This window comes from Amblyomma maculatum, chromosome 9, assembly GCF_055883805.1.
Source record: "Amblyomma maculatum isolate TAMU_Amacu chromosome 9, ASM5588380v1, whole genome shotgun sequence".
NCBI lineage: Eukaryota > Metazoa > Arthropoda > Arachnida > Ixodida > Ixodidae > Amblyomma > Amblyomma maculatum.
The window spans coordinates 82,831,384-82,850,474 of NC_139352.1; the positions used below are offsets into that span (position 1 = coordinate 82,831,384).

At 47.8% G+C, this 19,091-nt stretch overlaps 2 protein-coding genes across 3 annotated transcripts in view; one reads left to right on the top strand and one right to left on the bottom strand.

Moving 5' to 3' along the window:
* The first annotated feature begins 6,840 nt into the window (after nucleotides 1-6,840).
* On the top strand, nucleotides 6,841-7,459 carry LSm7 (U6 snRNA-associated Sm-like protein LSm7). Its single transcript, XM_084579277.1, has one exon. It carries the CDS (start codon nucleotides 7,005-7,007, stop codon nucleotides 7,326-7,328), a length of 324 nt encoding a protein of 107 aa, XP_084435403.1. The 5' UTR covers nucleotides 6,841-7,004; the 3' UTR covers nucleotides 7,329-7,459.
* A 5,703-nt stretch (nucleotides 7,460-13,162) lies between these two features.
* BicD (Microtubule-associated protein Bicaudal D) overlaps nucleotides 13,163-19,091 on the bottom strand; it is a 30,780-nt gene continuing 24,851 nt past the window's right edge. For both annotated transcript variants that reach the window (XM_084579280.1, XM_084579279.1), the window contains exons 10-11: nucleotides 17,596-17,731; nucleotides 13,163-17,065 (exon numbers count right to left, since the gene is read on the bottom strand). In XM_084579280.1, coding sequence (XP_084435406.1) covers nucleotides 16,251-17,065; nucleotides 17,596-17,731 — 951 coding nt within the window. In that variant the 3' untranslated portion in view covers nucleotides 13,163-16,250. The remainder of the gene's footprint in view (nucleotides 17,066-17,595; nucleotides 17,732-19,091) is intronic.

The following is a 19,091-nucleotide window of genomic DNA, read 5'->3' on the forward strand; positions in this document are numbered from 1 at the left end:
AAGCACCACAACAAGTTACACCACCAGCTGAACCTAGGCGTAGCCATATATCTATTGCTTTCGCAATTACTAGGCTTAACCAAGCTAAGCCACTGTCAATGTTTTCTTTTCTACTGTTGTTTTAGCGGGGTGGCTGGTATTCCAAGCGACGAAGGGACTTGGGCTCGTTAGCTTTCTTCGCAGCGTGCTGCTGGGATTGTACGTTTGCTTTCCTCATTGCCCCGCCGCGGTGGTGCAGTGGTAAGACGCCTGACTACTGTACCGACCAATGTACCGTCTTTGCCAAAAGTAACCAGGCTGCTCCGAAGGCTGCCGGAGCAAGCGCGCGGCCATGTGGCGGCGTTGCGCTCGCTGTGGCTTATCGGTGCTCGTCAGCTCCGAGGGTACAACAGCTGACGTAACTTCTCACCCTCACTCTCGCCCGTTGGATGATAAAAACTAGGCGCGTATGATGTGTGGGCTGCGGTTTCACGCGTACGAAGCCTGGTTGTGCCCAGCGAGGGCGCTCAGTATAGCGACGGGGCTATTATCTCTTCTCGGGGCAACTGCGGAAAACAGAAAAGCAGGTGATAGTAGACACGGTGAGCTCTTGTTCGTTTCAAGGACGAATCTGTGCTAGATTTGCCAGACAATGCTGCTCTGAAATAAGGGTTCCGCGAACGAGAAAGCAGTCATGTGCATATATTGGCTAAGCGTGAGGAAGCTTTCATTATCGTTTGTTATCTATACCAAAACTTACCTACAAGCAAATGCAAGAATTTGTTAGAATCAAACATTGATCTTATTTATACACAGCCTCCCCAAGGGACTAGCACAATTTCGCAAGCCTAAAAGAGAGATAAGGTGGCTTGGAAGGGTTCACAAGCTTCCCATAACTTTGTACCGGAGTTACGGTCCGTAAAATTGCAGTACGCAAGGCACCTCGGAGAAAGCATGTTGAGATTTCAAGGTGCGTTATCATTCTTTATGTACAGGCGCATCAAACACGCAGGAAAGCGCAATTGTGCTGGTGTGTTTCAGTAGCGGATTGCAGAACACAAGCACGTAAAATTACATAGCGAGAAACGCGACATCTGCTTCAGGGCAGTTGCCGAGAAGAGCGAATAGACCCGTCGCTATACTGAGCGCCCTCGCTGGGCATAACCAAGCTTCGCACACGTGAAACCGCAGCGCGCACATCATACGCGCCTAGTTTTTATCATCCAACGAGCGAGAGTGAGGGTGCGAAGTTACGTCAGCTGTTGTACCCTCGGAGCTGACGAGCACCGATAAGCCACAGTGAGCGCAACGCCGCCACACGGCCGCGCACTTGCTCCGCCAGCCTTCGCAGCAGCCTGGTTACTTTTGGCAAAGACGGTACCTACCGGAGTACCCGGGTTCAATCCCGACCGCGGCGGCTGCGTTTCGATGGTGGCGAAACGAGGAGGCGTCCGTGTGCTGTGCGATGTCAGCGCATGTTAAGATATCCAGGTGGTCGAAATTACTCCACAGCCCTCCACTACGGCTCCTTTTTCTCTCTTTCCACTTTAGATCCCACCTTCCTTCTTTCCCTTGCGGCACGGTTCAGGTGTCCACAGAAACAAATGTGACAGATACTGCGCTTTTCTCTTTTTGTGAACTAATTATTCCTCATTGTATTGAAAACGTGCAAGAGTACTGACCGTACCTATACCTGCGAATGATTTATTTGCTCACACACGTGCACGCCCACACGTTTTTTGTAGGGGTGGAGAAGCAATAACTTTCAAGACTGATATCATCTTCTGGTTGATTGATTGATTGATTGATTGATTGATTGATTGATTGATTTATAGGAAGGGAAAGGCGCGTTAACTGTCTCACTTGTTTTCTGTGGGCACACACTATACCGTAAGGGAAGGGAGGAAAGTGGGATTGAAAGTGGAAAAAGAGAAAGAGGAGCCGTAGTGGAGGGCTACGGAGTAATTTTCGACCACCTGGGGATCTTTAACGTGCGCTGACATCGCACAGCACACGGACTCCTTTCGTTTCGCCTCCATCGAAATTATATCTTCTCCCCGCTCCTCCAACTCGAGATAGAGAGGGAGAGTAGAACTTTTAAGGTGAAGGCCTTTAATGCCTCATACTGCCGTTACCACGGTGTAAGAATACTATTCTTGCACCGTGGTCGTTACCAAATGTTTCCGCGTTTCGGGTGCATGCCTTATATGGGCATATGCCAATCACAATTGAATCTATACTTAATCAATAGCAGTCGGATGATATCGGAACATGATTTAAGGCATAAAAGGAAAGATTAACAGCGCAACAAAAAGACACTCACAAACAGGCCCAAATAGACACGCAGGCGCCTGTCCTGTGTCTATTTGTGCCTATTTGTGAGTGTTGCGCCCACCTGGGGATCTTTAACGTGCGCTGACATCGCACAGCGTCCGTGTGCTGTGCGATGTCAGCGCACGTTAAAGATCCCCAGGTGGTCGAAATTACTTCGTAGCCCTCTACTACGGCTCCTCTTTCTCTCTTTCCACTTTCACTCCCACCTTCCTCCCTTCCCTTACGGCGCGCTTGAGGTGTCCACAGAAAACAAGTAAGGCAGTTACCGCGCCTTTCCCTTCCTAAAAAAATATTACATTATTATTATTATCTTTTTGTTGCGCTGTTAATCTTTCATTTTATGTACAATGCGTCCACTAGCCCAGCAATCAGTTTTAATGGAGTTAAGGCATTTTCGAGGCAATTTCATGATAATTTACGATCAATAATAGAATAGTTAATCAGATGCCCACAAGAACCCATGCATTTGGAGGTAATCGTAAATATCACTATACCATCACTTACCAGTTAAGGGGTGTTTAACATTAACCAGACATTAGTAATGGTTAGATGTTTAGAGACGTTCATAACCGTCACATAGTGACGTCATCGGTCGTGACGTCATGACTGGATGTGACGTCATCTTCCGGTCATGTGTGATAATCGGAGGTGATAATGACGTCACATCTGGCCATGACGTCACCATGAAATTCACGTATGAAAAATTTGCTATCCTCCGCCTAAGGTTCCTTACTCTGGATCATATAATCTGGCAGTGCCTTGATTCCCCTGGCGCCAAGGAAAACAAATAGTAGAGAAACCTGGGAATTGCTACTGCGGAGCGAGCCCCCCGCCAAGCAACAGCAAGCCATCCGCCTGGCGGCTGAATCCGCGTAGAAACGCTGTCGCTTCCCCTGTCTTTAGTCGCGGAGGCCCCGCCCTCCGTCCCATAGGCCTGCGTGCCGGGGGCGGGGAGTAGGGGGCCTCCTACATCGGTGAAAAAATAAAGTTCATAACAACAACACGCATGGAAAAATAAAGCTCTTAACAACAACACGCATATAAGAAGCTGACCCCGCCGGTCGTTCAATCAGGGCGTCCGTGCGGCGCCTTTCATTTGGCGCTTCCTCGAACGCCGCACCAGAGAGCATATATATAGTACAGCGTTCTGCAACTTTATCGAACCCCCGTTTGAAAAATTCTCCTACCTCAACCGGAGGCTCATTTGGGCTGAAACTGCGCACAAAGCCTGCGAGTTGTTGTCCCCTTATTTATGAGGTAAGTTTGACCGTGGTGCTTACTTGGTTTGGCCGCGCATGATGAGAAACCAGAACCGTCTGCGACGAGACTAAAGAACAAAAAACGCCAGCGCAAAATTTGCAGCTGATGATGATGATGATAGTGTTAGCTAGTCCCTTTGTAACGGGTGGACACCAGATTGGTGTCCCAGTTAATAAAAAAACACAAACCCACACACGCGCACGCACACACACACACACACACACACACACACACACACACACACACACACACACACACACACACACACACACACACACACACACACACACACACACACACACACACACACACACACACACACACACACACACACACACACACACACACACACACACACACACACACACACACACACACACACACACACACACACACACACACACACACACACAATTGTCGCAATGGACATCAACTAAGAAGGTCACACGCAGCACTTCACCTGGATATAGTGCCTAGAATATAGGGGGTATTCACTGACGCGCTGTGCGCTGTGCATTGTGGGTAATTGAGGCGCAGTCGTCCATTTTTGTGTCCACAGAACGAACAGGGCGAACGTATATGTATCAAGTGCTGTCGTGCGGTTCTACAAGCAGTGGCATCCGCAGCTATATGTTATTTATTGAGCTATCGTAGACTGTAATAGACGCGTGCACAGTGTAAACAACGGAAGCTGAAGAGCTGCGCGAAAGACATCGGCATTTTAAGGTTCCGGAAGTACACACGAACAACTCCACCCGAACGATCGAGACACTTCTGCGAGATGCGATGCCACGTATGGCTGGCACGGCACAACCGCACAATTATCATGGAATGTAAGAAATGTATGTCAAAATGGGCTGGACTGGAATCTTCCGGATGTGCCCTAGCAACCAGCTCTTGTCACTATGTGTGCACGACTGTTCTTCACGCACTCGGAAGACACATTCCTGGTAAAAGAGCAGCGCGGCAATGTATCGCTTGCAGTCATGCGCATGCATTCAGCGCGCCGCCAACACCTCCTCGTCGTGTTTTGTTGCAATAAAATCCTTCAAAGAGGACTCGCTAAACTTTGTGTTGCCGTACTTGCCTCATTCGATCAGAAGAAGTCGGATGTTCGCATCGTCTGTGTCGGCTGCTAATCAAAGCAGACCGCATGCAGATTCGGCGAAGGAACGTAGGCGGGCAGAGTTGTTTTGCAGAAGGTTTGAAGAACTTTATAAACAAATTTATCTCTAATAACAAATCAAGTTTAGCTTGGCCAAAACTGCGCATTATTTCAAGAGTTTTGTTGCAAAAAGTTATTTCGAGCCAGCAAGGCAACGAGGTGGCGCTACCGGTGTCATCGCTGTGGCGTGTGGCAGCAGTTTCTTTTGCTTCCTTACCGCCACAGACGATGCAAACATCCGACTTCTTCTGATCGATTGAGGCAAGTACACCAAACAAGTTTTGTATAAAAGATACTGGCTACTAAACGCCATTTATATGCAGAATATCAGCTACAAAAACTCAGCGGTTTGGTTGGTATAAACGTTGGACGGCACGCACGTAATTGCACAAAGAGCGAGTTCGTCTGCTTCAACCGCGGCCTTAACCCAGCCGCTTGTAACATAGTTGCGTTCTTCGAGTGGTCAGTAGGCTTGCGGTTGGTTTCTTGCGATGAAGCTCGTCTGTAGGACAAGAAATTCATGAATGTCGCACATATTAATGCGTGGGCACAGGCCGACGCTTACCGTGCTGTTACGCATATCGACTGCACACGGGTTGGTACCAAAGTTTTGTTTCGTACAGGTCTCTGTCCGCATCGCGCCCACTTTGCAGATAAATCGAACTGTCACTCATGATACCGATTGAGTTTTCATAACAACGGTACTGGCATGAGGCAGAGTGACAGAGCAAACGGACGCGCACGAACAGCTAACTTAACCGCCGCCCCGTACTGGTACTAGTCAAAATAGGACGCAAAGATGGCGTCGGCTGCATACTGACGTCAGCTGTGACGTCATGTGAATACCCCCTATACTAGGTATATTTAGGCACTATAACGCTATAACCTGGACACACAGCAGCTGGATGGATGGATGGAATATAGGAGCGTCCTCTTTGAAACGGGGTGGTAGCAGTAACTATCATGCGCCACAGCAGCAAAATGCAGCTGTGGCGCCATCTGGCGTCGCTAGAGGAAAGCGCCACGGTTCAAAAGCGCCGAGGCAATAATGGCACGTTCCTGCAATGCTACTAGGCAGCACTACTGCTGCCTTTTAGAGAAAATACCATGGAAAATTTACATTTGCGTCTTTTGCTCCTCAGTCCCGTCGCAGACGTACGGTTCTGTTTTCTCGTCATGCGCGACGAAACCAAGTTAGCACCATGGTCAAACTTACCTCGTGAAGAAGTGGACAACAATGCGCAAGCTTTCTGCGCAGTTTCAGCGCAAATGAGCCTCCAGTTGAGGCGGGAGAATTTTTCAAACGGCGGTTCGATAAAGTTGCAGAACGTAGAAATAGACTCAGTACAGCAGGCATCAGCGGCGTTTAAAATTGGTTGACAGCTAAGAAAGCGCAGTATCTGCCACGATTTTAGTCAATGATAAACGGTTTCGCTAGTCAACGGCTAAGCAACGCGGCGGGGTAGGCTTCTGCCTTGAAGCACTTTAGTGAGCCAAAGTGTCCCTGAATTTTATTTACATTAGCGGGTGAAGGAGCTCCGGCCCTCCATCGCTTAGGATGGATGGCGGGGGCCCCGCCTCAGACGCAGGCCGGCAGACGTTGTTGGCCGGCGGCTTTCCAGGCCGTGGCGGTTAGCTGGAGCTCCTGGTCGAAGCAGCGCAGCATGTTCTCCCAAAGGTGCGGCGTCAGATTTAAGCCTTTAAGTGCTTTAAGCCCTTCCCGGGAGAAAAGGGGCAGTCCCAGATGGCAGCCGCGCTATAGGGTCCTATAGCCGCGCCGCTGCGCTCCGACGGCCAAGCGCCTGCTTTCATCCTTCCCGCGGATGGGACTTGAGAGACATCTTTTAGCCACCCTTTCACTCTCTAGTAGAATGAAAAAGAGAACAGTAAAAAAAAACCATAGGTCACTTTTGTATGACGTGACTGCGCGCCAAATATTTGCAAAAATATCCTCCCGGATCATTATAGTGCCTAGAATATAGTCTATTCGATGGAATGCTTATTTTTTCTCTATGACTGTCTCTCAGATTTTCAGCAGTGTCCAACCATCAGCTCCTCAAAGCGTGTTAAGTCACGTGACCATACCGAAAGACCGCCTCGACTCAGGATGTTGTGAGAAAACACCACACTGCCGCCAACCAACGCAAGATCTGCGTTTCGCGCGCAGTTGACGCTGTGCTGTGGCAACGTGCCGTTGGAAGTTTTGCTACTTCACGCTTTCGTGTCTTATAGCCAGCACTGATACAGGCACAAACTATTTGTCAACATGTCCGCCACGAATACTGGTGAGAAGGAGAAGAAACGGAAAGAAAGTATTGTCGACCTGTCCAAGTATCTGGACAAAGCCATTCGCGTCAAGTTCCAGGGCGGCCGGGAGGCCACAGGCATTCTCAAAGGGTACGACCCGCTGCTGAACCTGGTCATCGATAATGCCACGGAGTTCCTGCGAGACCCCGACGACCCTTACAAGCTCACTGACGACACGAGGACTCTGGGACTCGTCGTGTGCCGTGGCACGGCAGTCGTGGTGATCTGCCCCGTGGACGGCATGGAATCCATACCCAACCCGTTCGTCCAGCATGAAGGTTAGCCGGCCGCTTGCCGTGCTCAGTGTACATTTCGAGTTTGTGTTTTCATCGGATGTGATTCCTTTGTTTTGTTCATTTGCGCCATCATGCGTGCGTGTGTGAATAAATAATCGCACACAAGCGGCTGCTCAGACGTCTCATGGTGTTTTGGCGTTTTACCATCTCGTGGCTGTGTTGCAGGTTAATTGTTAAACTACTTCTGCGCAGCATATGTAATCATGTTGAGCTCGCCTTGTTTACATTAGGAAAGTTGAGCTCTCGTTACAGCGAACGTGAGAACGATTCCGAACTTCCGTCGGTCTTCGGTTGGGCCGTGAAGTTTGGTTTGGTTTGTAGGGTTTAACGTCCCAAAGCGACTCAGGCTATGAGAGACGCCGTAGAGACGCCGTGAAGGACTCCGGAAATTTCGACCACCTGGGGTTCTTTAATGTGCACTGACATCGCAAAGTACTCGGGCACCTTGCTTTTCGCCTCCATCGAAAAGCGGCCGCCGACTCCAAGGTTGTGATTCGATCCCGCGACCTTGGGAACAGTAGTCGAGCGCCGTGACCACTGCGAAGTGAGCCTAGAGGCTCTAGGGGGCAAGGTGACCACCAGTCGTGCTACATGCGAAATCAGGAGCAGTACTTAACGCAAAATGAGAAAGTCCTACAGTAATGAAGCATACAATACTATAGGGCCCAGTAACTGGAGTGCCGAGAGACACCTGGAAAAGAATATTGTGCCTAGTGTGGTGCGAAGTAGGGTTGAAAAGAAGGCGTAGTGATAAAGCACAAATCATGCAGTTCAGGGGGAAGAAGAAGAGCCAAGCGATGCAAACTTTTCGACAATTTAGAAGCTGGAAAAAATCTAGATCTGAAAATAAGGGTACAGAGGTAATCTAAATCCAGTAGGGCTGAATTGCATAGCGACCACACCGTAAAAACTTGCAGAAGGGTCAATTAAGCCATTATATTTTTCGACCCTGACTGGCTGTGATGTGATGATTACATAATTTGACCCTAGGGGTATCTCAAGTTTAGCATTAAATTTTTGATTGGTTTTTGTTAATATTGCTCCGGAGCGTCAAGTCGATGAAAACAGGAGAACAGAGAGATGTTCGATGACTGTGAGATGACGTTTTAATGAATTGCTGGCGGGCCTAGCGTGAGCGCTCCTGCCCGCGGCAGGGGTGCCACCGAGCGATCGTCCGGATCGTGGACGAGGAAGTTTGCCCATGTTAGGTCCATGGCATGACGATGGGTGTGTCTGGATAGCTGAAGAAGAGGTAGATGGAAGAAGAGAATGGCTTGCCCGCATGATGATAAGGAGAAGAAGAAGAAGATTCACGATGAAGCTTGGCCCAGGGCACTTTTGCGCCACAGGTTGCCAGCCCCGATGGCGGAGGCCAAGGCACGCACCGCATGGCATGGGCAGGGGAGGATGTCTTCAAGTGTAGCAGTGTCTTAGGTCTTGGGGGTCCTTGTACAGCACATCTGGTCAGTCCGGTCATATATAGTCGTTTGGTTCTCTCGTGTCTTGTGGTCATGTGCTGCGTCTCAGGTCACTCTCTCCTTCCTCGTATCTTGTGGTCGGGGCAGTGGAGCGGCAAGGTCTTGCTGGGACCTGCAGGCTGGGGAGCACCCATGCAATGCCTCCTAACCTTCTGCCGACGGTGTAAGAAGTCGCAGGATGTCAAAGCTCTGGGCCAAGATGAGGGGTTATGATGGCACACCCACTACCTCCACCAAGATGATACGTGGCAAGAAGGTTAGCGCAAGAAATACAATGGCTGATGACTTGTGTGAATGTTCTGGCAAGCGCCAACCTTCTCTTAGCACCAACTACCGTTGCTACAGCTTCGTCTTCCTTCTGTCTCACTGTTATTGATCGTCGTCGTCATCAGCATTCAGCGACGCAGGGCACATATGTAACAATATATTCAATTATTCAATTGCCTGGTGTGCTTTAGCGTCCCAATGACCGACACTAGCTGAGTTGTGTTGTTGTTGGTGGTTACTTTTGTTCTCACTTAGAGCCATGCTGAAGCAAAGAAGTTGCATGCAGAACAGCACTTAAAAGACCCAAATTTTGTTACTATGGATTGTTGCATTCAGTCTCTGCACTTTGGTCTTTTGAGGACCTTTCTGGTTACAGTTTCTTCCGAGCCCACTCTAATGAAATAAGCTCCCCAGGAGTATGCTAGCAGCAAGGAAAAGAAGGAAGTTCATAGAAAGGCTGTCTTTTTCAAGGCATCTGTTCAGCAGCATGCACCAGAGTTTCAGCAGATGCCCGATGAGGCACATACAAAATATGTGCCTTGTCAGATGGCTTTGTTGCTAAAAGCCAACATTGGCTTAAAGCCTTCAAGCTTCAAATGCATGCATTTGAGCTACTTTCAGTACAGTACTACAGGACGATGTGGCAAAAATTTGAAATTTTTATGAACTGCTGTCTGCACATGCTGTAATACAGGAGGGTGTTCAGATGTCATTGTTTTTTATTTGTTTTTTTTTTTTTTCAGGAAGCAAATTTTTGAGGTACTTACGTGGCAATGAAGGAACGTGAGGCAATTAAACAATTGGATTTTAATGCTCTTATCACATTTAGTAAAGGACAGCACACATCCTTATCAGCTTATAGGTGATTGTAATATAACGGCTCAAGCCTATAAATTGACCCTTGCTTAATTAATATGTTGTTCATGGCACGTAAACAGTGCAAAACTGTTACGATGCCAACAGGGCAGGTTTATTCTAGTCATCAAAACACTGGCACGAGACACGTGCCAGCTGCAGCAAGCGTCGTGCAGGCACACAGCAGCGCAGACAAGCTAACCAGCCTAGCCACTGCATGTGGCTACTGCCTACATCATCTTCCCTGGAAAAAGCAATCTCTTGAGAGGAATGACACAACGTCCACACCTGGTGTGCTGGCAGGAAACATCAGCGCAGGTTGTATATGACTCTCCCTGAAACATGTCTGTGCGTGTTGGCATCAGAGATGCCTCATATACGACGTCTAGGTTGTCTTTCTTCTCTTCTGCAGGCTTGAGAAAAGGGATAAGATGGGTTCGATTTTGCCGTACAATGCTGTTCCCAGTGTCAATCTTACATGATCTGGGCTCTTTTGCGGGCTCTACCACGTTCCCTTTTTGCTTTAAGTCTGTGACCCAGACTTCATCACCTTCTAGAAGGGTCGGAAGTTGCCGTACACCACATTGTCTATTGTAATTTCTCCACTGCTGTTCGTGGTATTGGGTTTCGAAAGTTCCATTTAGCGATGTCTGGCAAACGAGAAACGAGACTTCCAGAATTTAGAGCAGGCTTTGTCTGCAATCGCCTCCCCATCAATAGTTCAGAGGGGCTGTAGCCATTTTTTAGTGGAGTTGACCTGTAGGATCAGAGGGTCAAGTATGCGTCTTGGGTATTCTTCATTTAAGTTTTGATGATTTTCACAGCAGCCTCAGTGAGTCCGTTGCTGTGAGGGTAGTGTGGGCTTGATGTTAAGTGTTTAAACCTGTGTTCCTGAGCCAACTTCGTGAAGTCGTGATGAGAACTGCGGACCATTGTCGGAGACCACCACCTCTGGAATACCATGGCGGGCAAAAATTGATTTGCAGTGATTGATCACTGTAATCGATGATAGCTTTTCTAGATCAATCAGCTGCAGGTATCTCGAGTAATAATTTGTTACGATTGACCACCAGTGGCTAATGCAACTCTCTGCCATGGTCTTGATGGAAACTGTGCTTTGAAGGGGCCTTTTCCGGTTGCTGGGTGCATTGACATGTTCTTCACAATGTTTTATGCTGCTTGCAATGTCTTTGGCCACTGTAGGCCACCAAATGGAGTCCTTAGCACGGGCCTGTGTCTTGGTGATGCTGAAGTGACCTTCATGCAAAAGACGCAACATTTCTTTCTTGCACGTGAGTGGGACAGCCGCACGAGCTGCATAGAGTAGCAGATCGTCCTCTACAGTGAGCTGTTGACGACGCTCGTGGAAGGGTCTTATGTCAATGTCGGGAAAGCCAGACTTCTGTGCAGAGTTCTCGGAGGTATAAGCATACTCGATCTGATTTCCGAGCCACTCAAGGCAGTGCTACTTAATGGAGAGGTTTGTCCTCAAACAGCAGACAAAAGCCTCGACGTTGCTCTCTAGTTCTAAATCGCCAGTCTCCTGCAGAAGCACTCTGGAAAGCATGCCAGTATTTTCGATTCACTGCAGTTCAAACCTTGTTTTCTTGTTGAGTGAATTGGTATACGGCGAGGGGAGCTCAAATGGTTTTGCACCTTCGTGGTCGAATGTGATGCTTAGCAACTTGCTGAGGTCTTAAAACAATGAAAGAAAATTGTCTCCTGGTTTCACATTCTTTGCAATGGCACTGCTTAAGGTTAGCATCAGCAAGTCTTCAATGGTGGGCTTGCCAGACTTCTGCTTGTTGCTGAAATGCAGTGCACACAGCATGTGTACATGTCATGCTTCAGCAAGAACTTACTAAATGAAGCATGGCTTTTCAGTTTTTTTTTTCACATGAATTCATCCATCAAGGCTTCGTGCTGACCAAAATAACTGTGCAACTAGAAGCCCATCTGATCATGTATTCTTTTTTTAAGGCGAAAGTCTTTAATGGCTCATACTGTGGTGGACAAGGTGCATCCCGCTTTTGCGGCGGCTTTCGCATGGCATTCCTTGGCGCGCGTTCAAGTGTGGGGTTGCAGATAGCAGGAACGCTAGACAAGAGGAGACTTCTGGAGGAAAGGCGCAGTATCGGTCACACTTTCTCAGACAAGTGTGCGTTTGGATGGTACGCCATCGCTCCTGTCAAACATCTGTTGCGCGGTGTTCCTTGGCGCGCGTTCAAGTGTGGGATTGCAGATGGCAGGAACGCTAGAAAAGATGAGACCTCAGGCTTTCGCCTTTCACTACTTTAGTCGCTAAAGTTCCTCGTAATTTTTTTGCCCTATTCTACACCTCTTGGGTAGAAGCAAGAAAAACAAACCATCACTGCAAGCAATCTGTTTCAACTAGATTGGTGGCTTAACCAGTGCATTAGTGTCAGGGTTCATGCGGGTTCTTGAAAACCCTTGAATTTGGATGAAGTGTTCTCAAGGGCCTCGAGAGTCCTGGAATTTTCGTGGGGCGCTTGAAAACCCTTGAATTTCGGTGTGGTGGAGTAGATAGTCATGAAAAAACGCTGGTATCCTTTAAATTTTGTTTTCACAAGTCATCTTCATGCAGATGACTTTACCGGGAGACCACCATGAGGCAACAAGTGTTTTGCATGGGTGTGTCAATGTGGGTGTGTGTTAGTGTAGGTGTGATTTGAAGCAGACGAAGTCCCATGTCTTTGCTCAGTGCCACGCATGATTACCGTAGCCCGGTAACCTACTCCAAGAGCAAGGTTTGGGTGTGAAGTGAAAGGACACATTGCGAATGTAGTTCAGGCATGGCACCCGGTGCACCATAAGCGTAGGGAGCCTACACAGTAGCGAAGCAATACACTGTGTATTGGAGCTTACGCTCAGATAACTAGGTTTAACCATGATAAACATAGACAATTTTCATGCTCACAACGCCAATAACAAATAATTTGGCGAATGCGGCCTTTAATGTGATGTGTTAAAAGGACTTAATGGAACAGAATCCTCATCCTGGCAATGCCTGCCGAGAGATCGTTACATAGACAGTGGACTTGCCATCATTGCATCTGTTGCACAGCTCTCCTCACCTGCTTCTGCATCTAGTTACTTTGCAAGAAAAAATTAGCACTCCTTACCTTTCTAATGCGGGAGGAATGTTTATTTTGTCAGCAGACAACCTATCGGCTGCACCATGTGACAGAATGTGACCGCACAAGCACCTCATAGTCTTTATTTTGCGCAAAACAAACACACCACTCCAAAGCAAGCAACTTCTCCAGAGTTCGAGAGATGACGTGACGAAAAACGTATGTTTGGACGAAACTTGTGTACACAGCCCCTGCGAAAACGGCAGGACGGCGTGCTGCAGACGGTCCACTGACATTCCCAACAAGAAAATACACACGCACAAGAAAGCAGCACTGCTGATGATGACGTACCCTTGAAATAAAACACCACAGATCTTCGCCTGGAAGCAGTACTTCACAACAAGTAGCGCTGCCGTTCTACAAACACACAACTGCACATTCAAGCCCTGAAGGGGAAAAGACGAGTTGTACAAACTCAGAAACGGGGGAGGATACGGGAAGGCACAGTCAGTTAGTTAGGCACTTCAATATTTCACCGCACGCACAGCACATTCACTCTGTCATCTCCATTGGTATTTCAGATCAACTTGTATCTCTGCTTAAATGTGGTAAACTGAACGGCACACTATGCAAAGCAACGAACTAAAAATATGTGCTTTACACAAGAAATTTCGCTAGCTATTAAACACCGGTACAAAAGCAGCCTTTTTTTTTTAATATGGCTCACAAAAACTGCACCCATTTCCATTCCTTCAAAGTCTAATAACGTACTACAATTAAAAAAAGAGGAGCTTACTATAGAACAACAATCTATCTTTCTTGAATCAAGACAAACATAGCATTCGTTCCATCACAAACAAAAGCTATCAGCCTTGAATAAGTCGAGGTATGTTGCTAGGCGAGTTGGTCAATCATAGAGAAAGAATGCTAGCAGACGACAGACAAGGATGTGTGTGTCCTTATCCTTGTTCATCGTCTGCTAGCGTTCTTTCTTTGACATCGAATAAATCGGCTGCAATTTCAACTGTTCGGCCGTAACATACTACTGGCTAAGAAACAATGCTTAGAGCAGAACAAACAAGTACAGCTTAACTGAATCATAACGAATTTCAGTGTTTTACACCTTTCTTTCTATAAATAAAACATTTTGTATATTGACGTAGAGCAGTTCGTAACACAAGCCTGCCTGCCTCGCAAACAAAACTGTTTATCCAGACAAAGCTTTCCCTGACGCTTCACAGCTCGTCAAATCTAAAATTGGCCTTAAAAAACACAAAGGCGCTAATATTAACAGAAGTATAAACTAAATAAAATGCCTCATGCTAGCAGGGCAGCGACTATGTCTCTAAATTCTAGACTGCACAGCTAGGCAACACTGCTATGCAAGTACACAAAAAAACAAATGCACACAAACTATTATAAGTTAACCGCAAGCAAACATCTGTACAGTCATCTGTAGCACGAGGGCTATATAATGCCAGTAAGTCGCCATAAAGGAAGTGTTAAGGTGAACGGCGTAAAACAAACAACTGCCGGCTGAGTCTGTTACAAACAGGCGGTACAAGACAGTCACCGACAACCAAAACGGGAAGCAACCTATCCAAAAAGTAAGCCGTAACAAAATGCTCATCGCCAAACACATCAACTTGCATATATGCATTGTGTATATATAATTATGTATATAATATATATAATATAAAACTGGACGACAAGGATAGTAAAACATGCTCGCCTACGTAAATAGAAGAAAAAAAATAATTCTAACTATAGTAGCAAGAGCCCTACTAGCACAAACTCTCATTAATACCACTTTGGCATCGGCTGCGCCCACCCAACCCATCTCCCCACACCACGGCAACCCCCCTGTCCCAGCTGGAATGCATACAGTTCCACGATGCCCTCATAAAGGAACTGAGGCGGGACATCGCTCAATTTCTGACCCAAACAACATCCTCAACAGGAAGTCCTTGGCCACTGGGATGCTGCCTTCTTTTCTTCATTGTAGGACAGTACTTTCGACTGACGAATAGAAAATAAATAAAGCTGCCATCTTTCACAATTCATGCACAATTCGTGACAATATTACCCACGTTCAAAAGAGCTGCTCGCTGAAAACAGCAATGCTGGTAACACCCATCAACGCTGCAAACATCAGTCCCTTCTAGCGGTCAAAGGTCAAGCTTCCACAAGTTGTCTGCACTCCATATAGTTGAAGCTCCAAAGAAACTGGTTAGCTTGGCTGTGCCCAGATACTGAATGACCCCGTTAAGTACCGGTCCACCACATGGTTCAATACCCAATGACCCTGAAGCAGACATGCATCGCACAGTTTTTCCTTTAGCAGGACCTGCAGTACCCAAAGAAAGTGCGTACAATATTGTGCTGTAATTGCCTTGAGTGCCAGACATTGTGCTTTAAAAATAATGTTAAAAAGAAACAACGTAACTGACATGCTGAATGCCGGAGCAACATTCTCTGTACATGTCAGTGAAAATATGAAAAGTCCCTTCTTCCTCCTTGGCTGTGAGACAATTGCCTTAAAAAACGTGGCAAGAAATTAGTTCGCCTTTAGCCTTCCAATATTTCCTGCACCTCTAAATGGCACAGCCAACGATTATTTGCGTGCACTGAACAGCTGAGCCCAGTGGTTGGCAACGACGACGTGACTTCTGGACAGCATGACAAAGAAAACGCCTCCTCCTGAGCAGAATTGGTATGAAGGCTTGAGACTTCTTCCGGCGGACCACAGCTTTAAAGAACGAGGCCCACCTCTGCAGCCTATCCACTGAACAGACAGCCAGGCACAAATGAGGTGCCTGGCAAGTAACTTGGTCCGCCAAGACTGCGTTCGTGCAAGCCTGCGCTGCGACCGACGATTGTTATGCAGTAGTCTTCCACGATCTACGGCACATCTTCAGAGCTGTGAATCAAGGAGCACCAGCAGTTGGTATGACGATGGGAAGCATTTGCCATCGTCATGACGTTGTTTGGCGAGAAGAATCGCAATGCCATAGGTAGCCAACATATGGCAGGAAGATCCTCTGTCGTTTTTAAGGTAGCAAGAGTCGTAGTGACAGGTCTTTAACAGACACGTCCACAAGCCAAGAGGTCTTCTTCCAACTGCACTGGAACTCTGCGGCCAGCGGATGTCGACACAGTGGACAAGGTGTTTGATCATCGCGGGCTACGTTTATCAGCAGCCACAGCTCCGCATTCAGTAGTCCCTACGCTGGTGGCTGCCGTAGCCAAAGAACGGCAACGAAGAGTGGTGGGGACTGCCTCTCTGCTGTTGCTGCTGCTGCTGCTGTGGCGAGCCACTCTGCTGCGCGGGGCCGCGGCGCGGCGTGCCTGTATGCCTTCGAAGGTGTGACCGCTCGCGGTCCATCTCCAAGTCCTCAAGCCTCTGTGTCAGTGCCAACTTCTGGTGGATGGCCATGCGCAGCAGCGAGTTGAGCGTCTTGCGCTCATCCTCCGTAGCGGCCAGCTGACGCTGTAGGTCATCGAGCTGTGCAACATACTCCTCACAGCGCGCGGCAAACATGGCACGTAGTGAGGCAAACGTTGCAGCATCCTCCTTGAGAGACTTGAGCTCATGCCTGAGCTTGCTCATTGTCTCACTGACGACCGCCTTCTCGGTCTCGTACTTGGACTTGAGGTTAGTGAGTGCCACTTCCGCAGTGCGCTTGTTCGCCTTGAGCACAGCGCGGAGCGTGGCGATTTGCTCTCGTTTTGTGGACAGTAGTGACTTGAGCTTGATGACCTGCTCCTGGAGCTCTTCCTCCTCTGCGGTTCCAGCAATGCCATCGCCGATGGGTGGGGCGCGGTTGCGTCCCATCTCCATGGTCGTCTCGACGGCAACGCGCAGGTGGCGCACTTGATCACGCAGTGTCTCGCCTAACGTCGCACACTGCGATGGGTCAACAGCGTTTTCACGAAGAAGCGCCTGGCGAAACAGCTCAGTTTTGAGCTTCTCAATCGGAGAACTGTCGGACGGTGCCTTGTCTGAAGAGGGAGCATCCTCGGTGGTTGCTGCACAAAAGAGAAAGTCAGAGATGCAGTAAACCCACAGTACCTAAAAAAGCTCTCAGCAGATACACTAAACGAGTAGCGAAACATGTCAGGAGGCCAAAGCTTCAAAGAAGCAGACCTACTGTAGCACGCCGAGTAGTAGTAAAGAAATGGCACTGTGTACACAAAAATTAAGTTTCTACCTCCTTGGCTTGATACTGTTCAAGCTACACCCTGTGCAGCACCAAACACACGAAGTAGTCGCACAGGCAAGCGAAGCCTTCGAGTTTAAAAAAGGCGACGTGAAGCTGAGTTGCTGGAAATGGAATAAAAAGTCAGGTGAGGTGACACTGCCAATAAAAAAGAACAAGACAGCATCGGACCTCCATGACAGAGATGAAACAAATTTACACAAAAAAAAAAAAAAAAAAAGTGTCAAGAGCCAATATCTACTGAGAAGGTCAGAACTGTCGCAACCCTCAATGGCTCCATGCATTTCAAGTCAGGAGAAAGACAAGCTGGCATCTTTTGAAACACACGGGCCAACTCACCCTGGCCTTCGCCATCTTCGACAACCCGAGAGCCCTTGGCATGGTCAAGTACGACGCGGCTCGGGGTCTCCCCGTTCACGGTGCACACATGATGATACAGCTGGGCCAGGTCATCCGAAACTGCCAACAGCTCTTCCTGGAATGAACAAAATAAATAAATGCGCACCACTTCTACACAAAACCTAACACTTGGCCAGTTAGTGACATGCTGGCAGAAATCAAGGAAAGGACACGGACGTGGGCAGGGTATAGGATCAGGAGAGGAGACAGCCAATGGTTTCAGTAGGGTGACACAGTGTATTCCGAGGGCAGGCAGGCGTAGCAGGAGGCAGATGAGGTGAGGTAACGCGGGAAGCCACTAGGAAACAGCAGATCAGAGAGCAGGGCGAGAGTCAGTTGATCAATTACTCGAAGTGGGAAAGAATCCACCCAAGCACAGTCACACAAGGAAAGCTATATATATATATATATATATATATATATATATATATATATATAGTATAACCTTCTCAGAAACTTTGTAGTTAAGGAAAAATTTGTCCTGGTCCAGGGTTTGAAGCCGCAACTATCGCCTTCTGGGGCCCTTGCTATACCAACTGAGCTAACCATGACAGCCAGCAGATCGTAATAGCAGGGCAAGAGCGAATTGAAGTGGGAATACCATCCACCCAAGTGCAGCCGGATGGATGCTAATAAGTACTTCTTCCTTTACTACAAACCTACTCCACCCGTAAGGGATTTCCCTTAAAACACTGCTTCCAATTCGAGTTATTGATCAATTTGCTCTCACATCGTCATCTGATCTCTGCTGGCCGTCCTCGTTAGCTCAGTTGGTAGAGTGTGTGCCAGAAAGGCGGTGGTCCCAGGTTGAAACAACGGACTATGAGAAATTTTTTTCAAGTTTCTGAGAAATTCTTTAGCTTTCCTTCGTAGCCGTTGGCTGCGCTTGGGTGGGCACTAATGAGTAACTGCTCCCTTGTTTCTTTCACTGTTATCACAAGGTCAGGGTTCTCTCCATGGTGTCTCCTGGGCTTCAAGTTTGCTATGCTCGAGGACAACTTTCTGCTTATTATGCAGTGGAAGCTACGAGCATGAGGTGTTGGCTTTCACAACCACATTCTTGTACACACAAGTGCATCATTTGCGTGTGCTCACCAACCAGAGAAGGAGGCCATATAGCTGACGGTATTTGTGGACGATCGCCGTATGCAATCCTCGGTGCACCGATTCTGATTTTCCGTACACACAGCGTGAGCTATGCTCCCGTCAATGCCCTCTAGTGTTTGCACTGTGGCCGCCGGTTTCTTCTTTTACTTGATTTATTTATAGTTTACGCTTCTAAAAAGCTGCATTTTCCCTTTCATGCAATATTAGCCCAAACTGCAGCAGTATGTCTAGGAGTGATGCTCACAAAGTGTCGAACAAATGTGCGGATTTCCTGCCACAACTACAAGCATCGTGGGATATTAAATAAGGACACTCTATGTGTTCTCTAA

Excerpts from the sequence above, each read along its gene's own strand:
- LSm7 (XM_084579277.1), top strand. The coding sequence starts at position 7,005 with ATGTCCGCCACGAATACTGGTGAGAAGGAGAAGAAACGGAAAGAAAGT.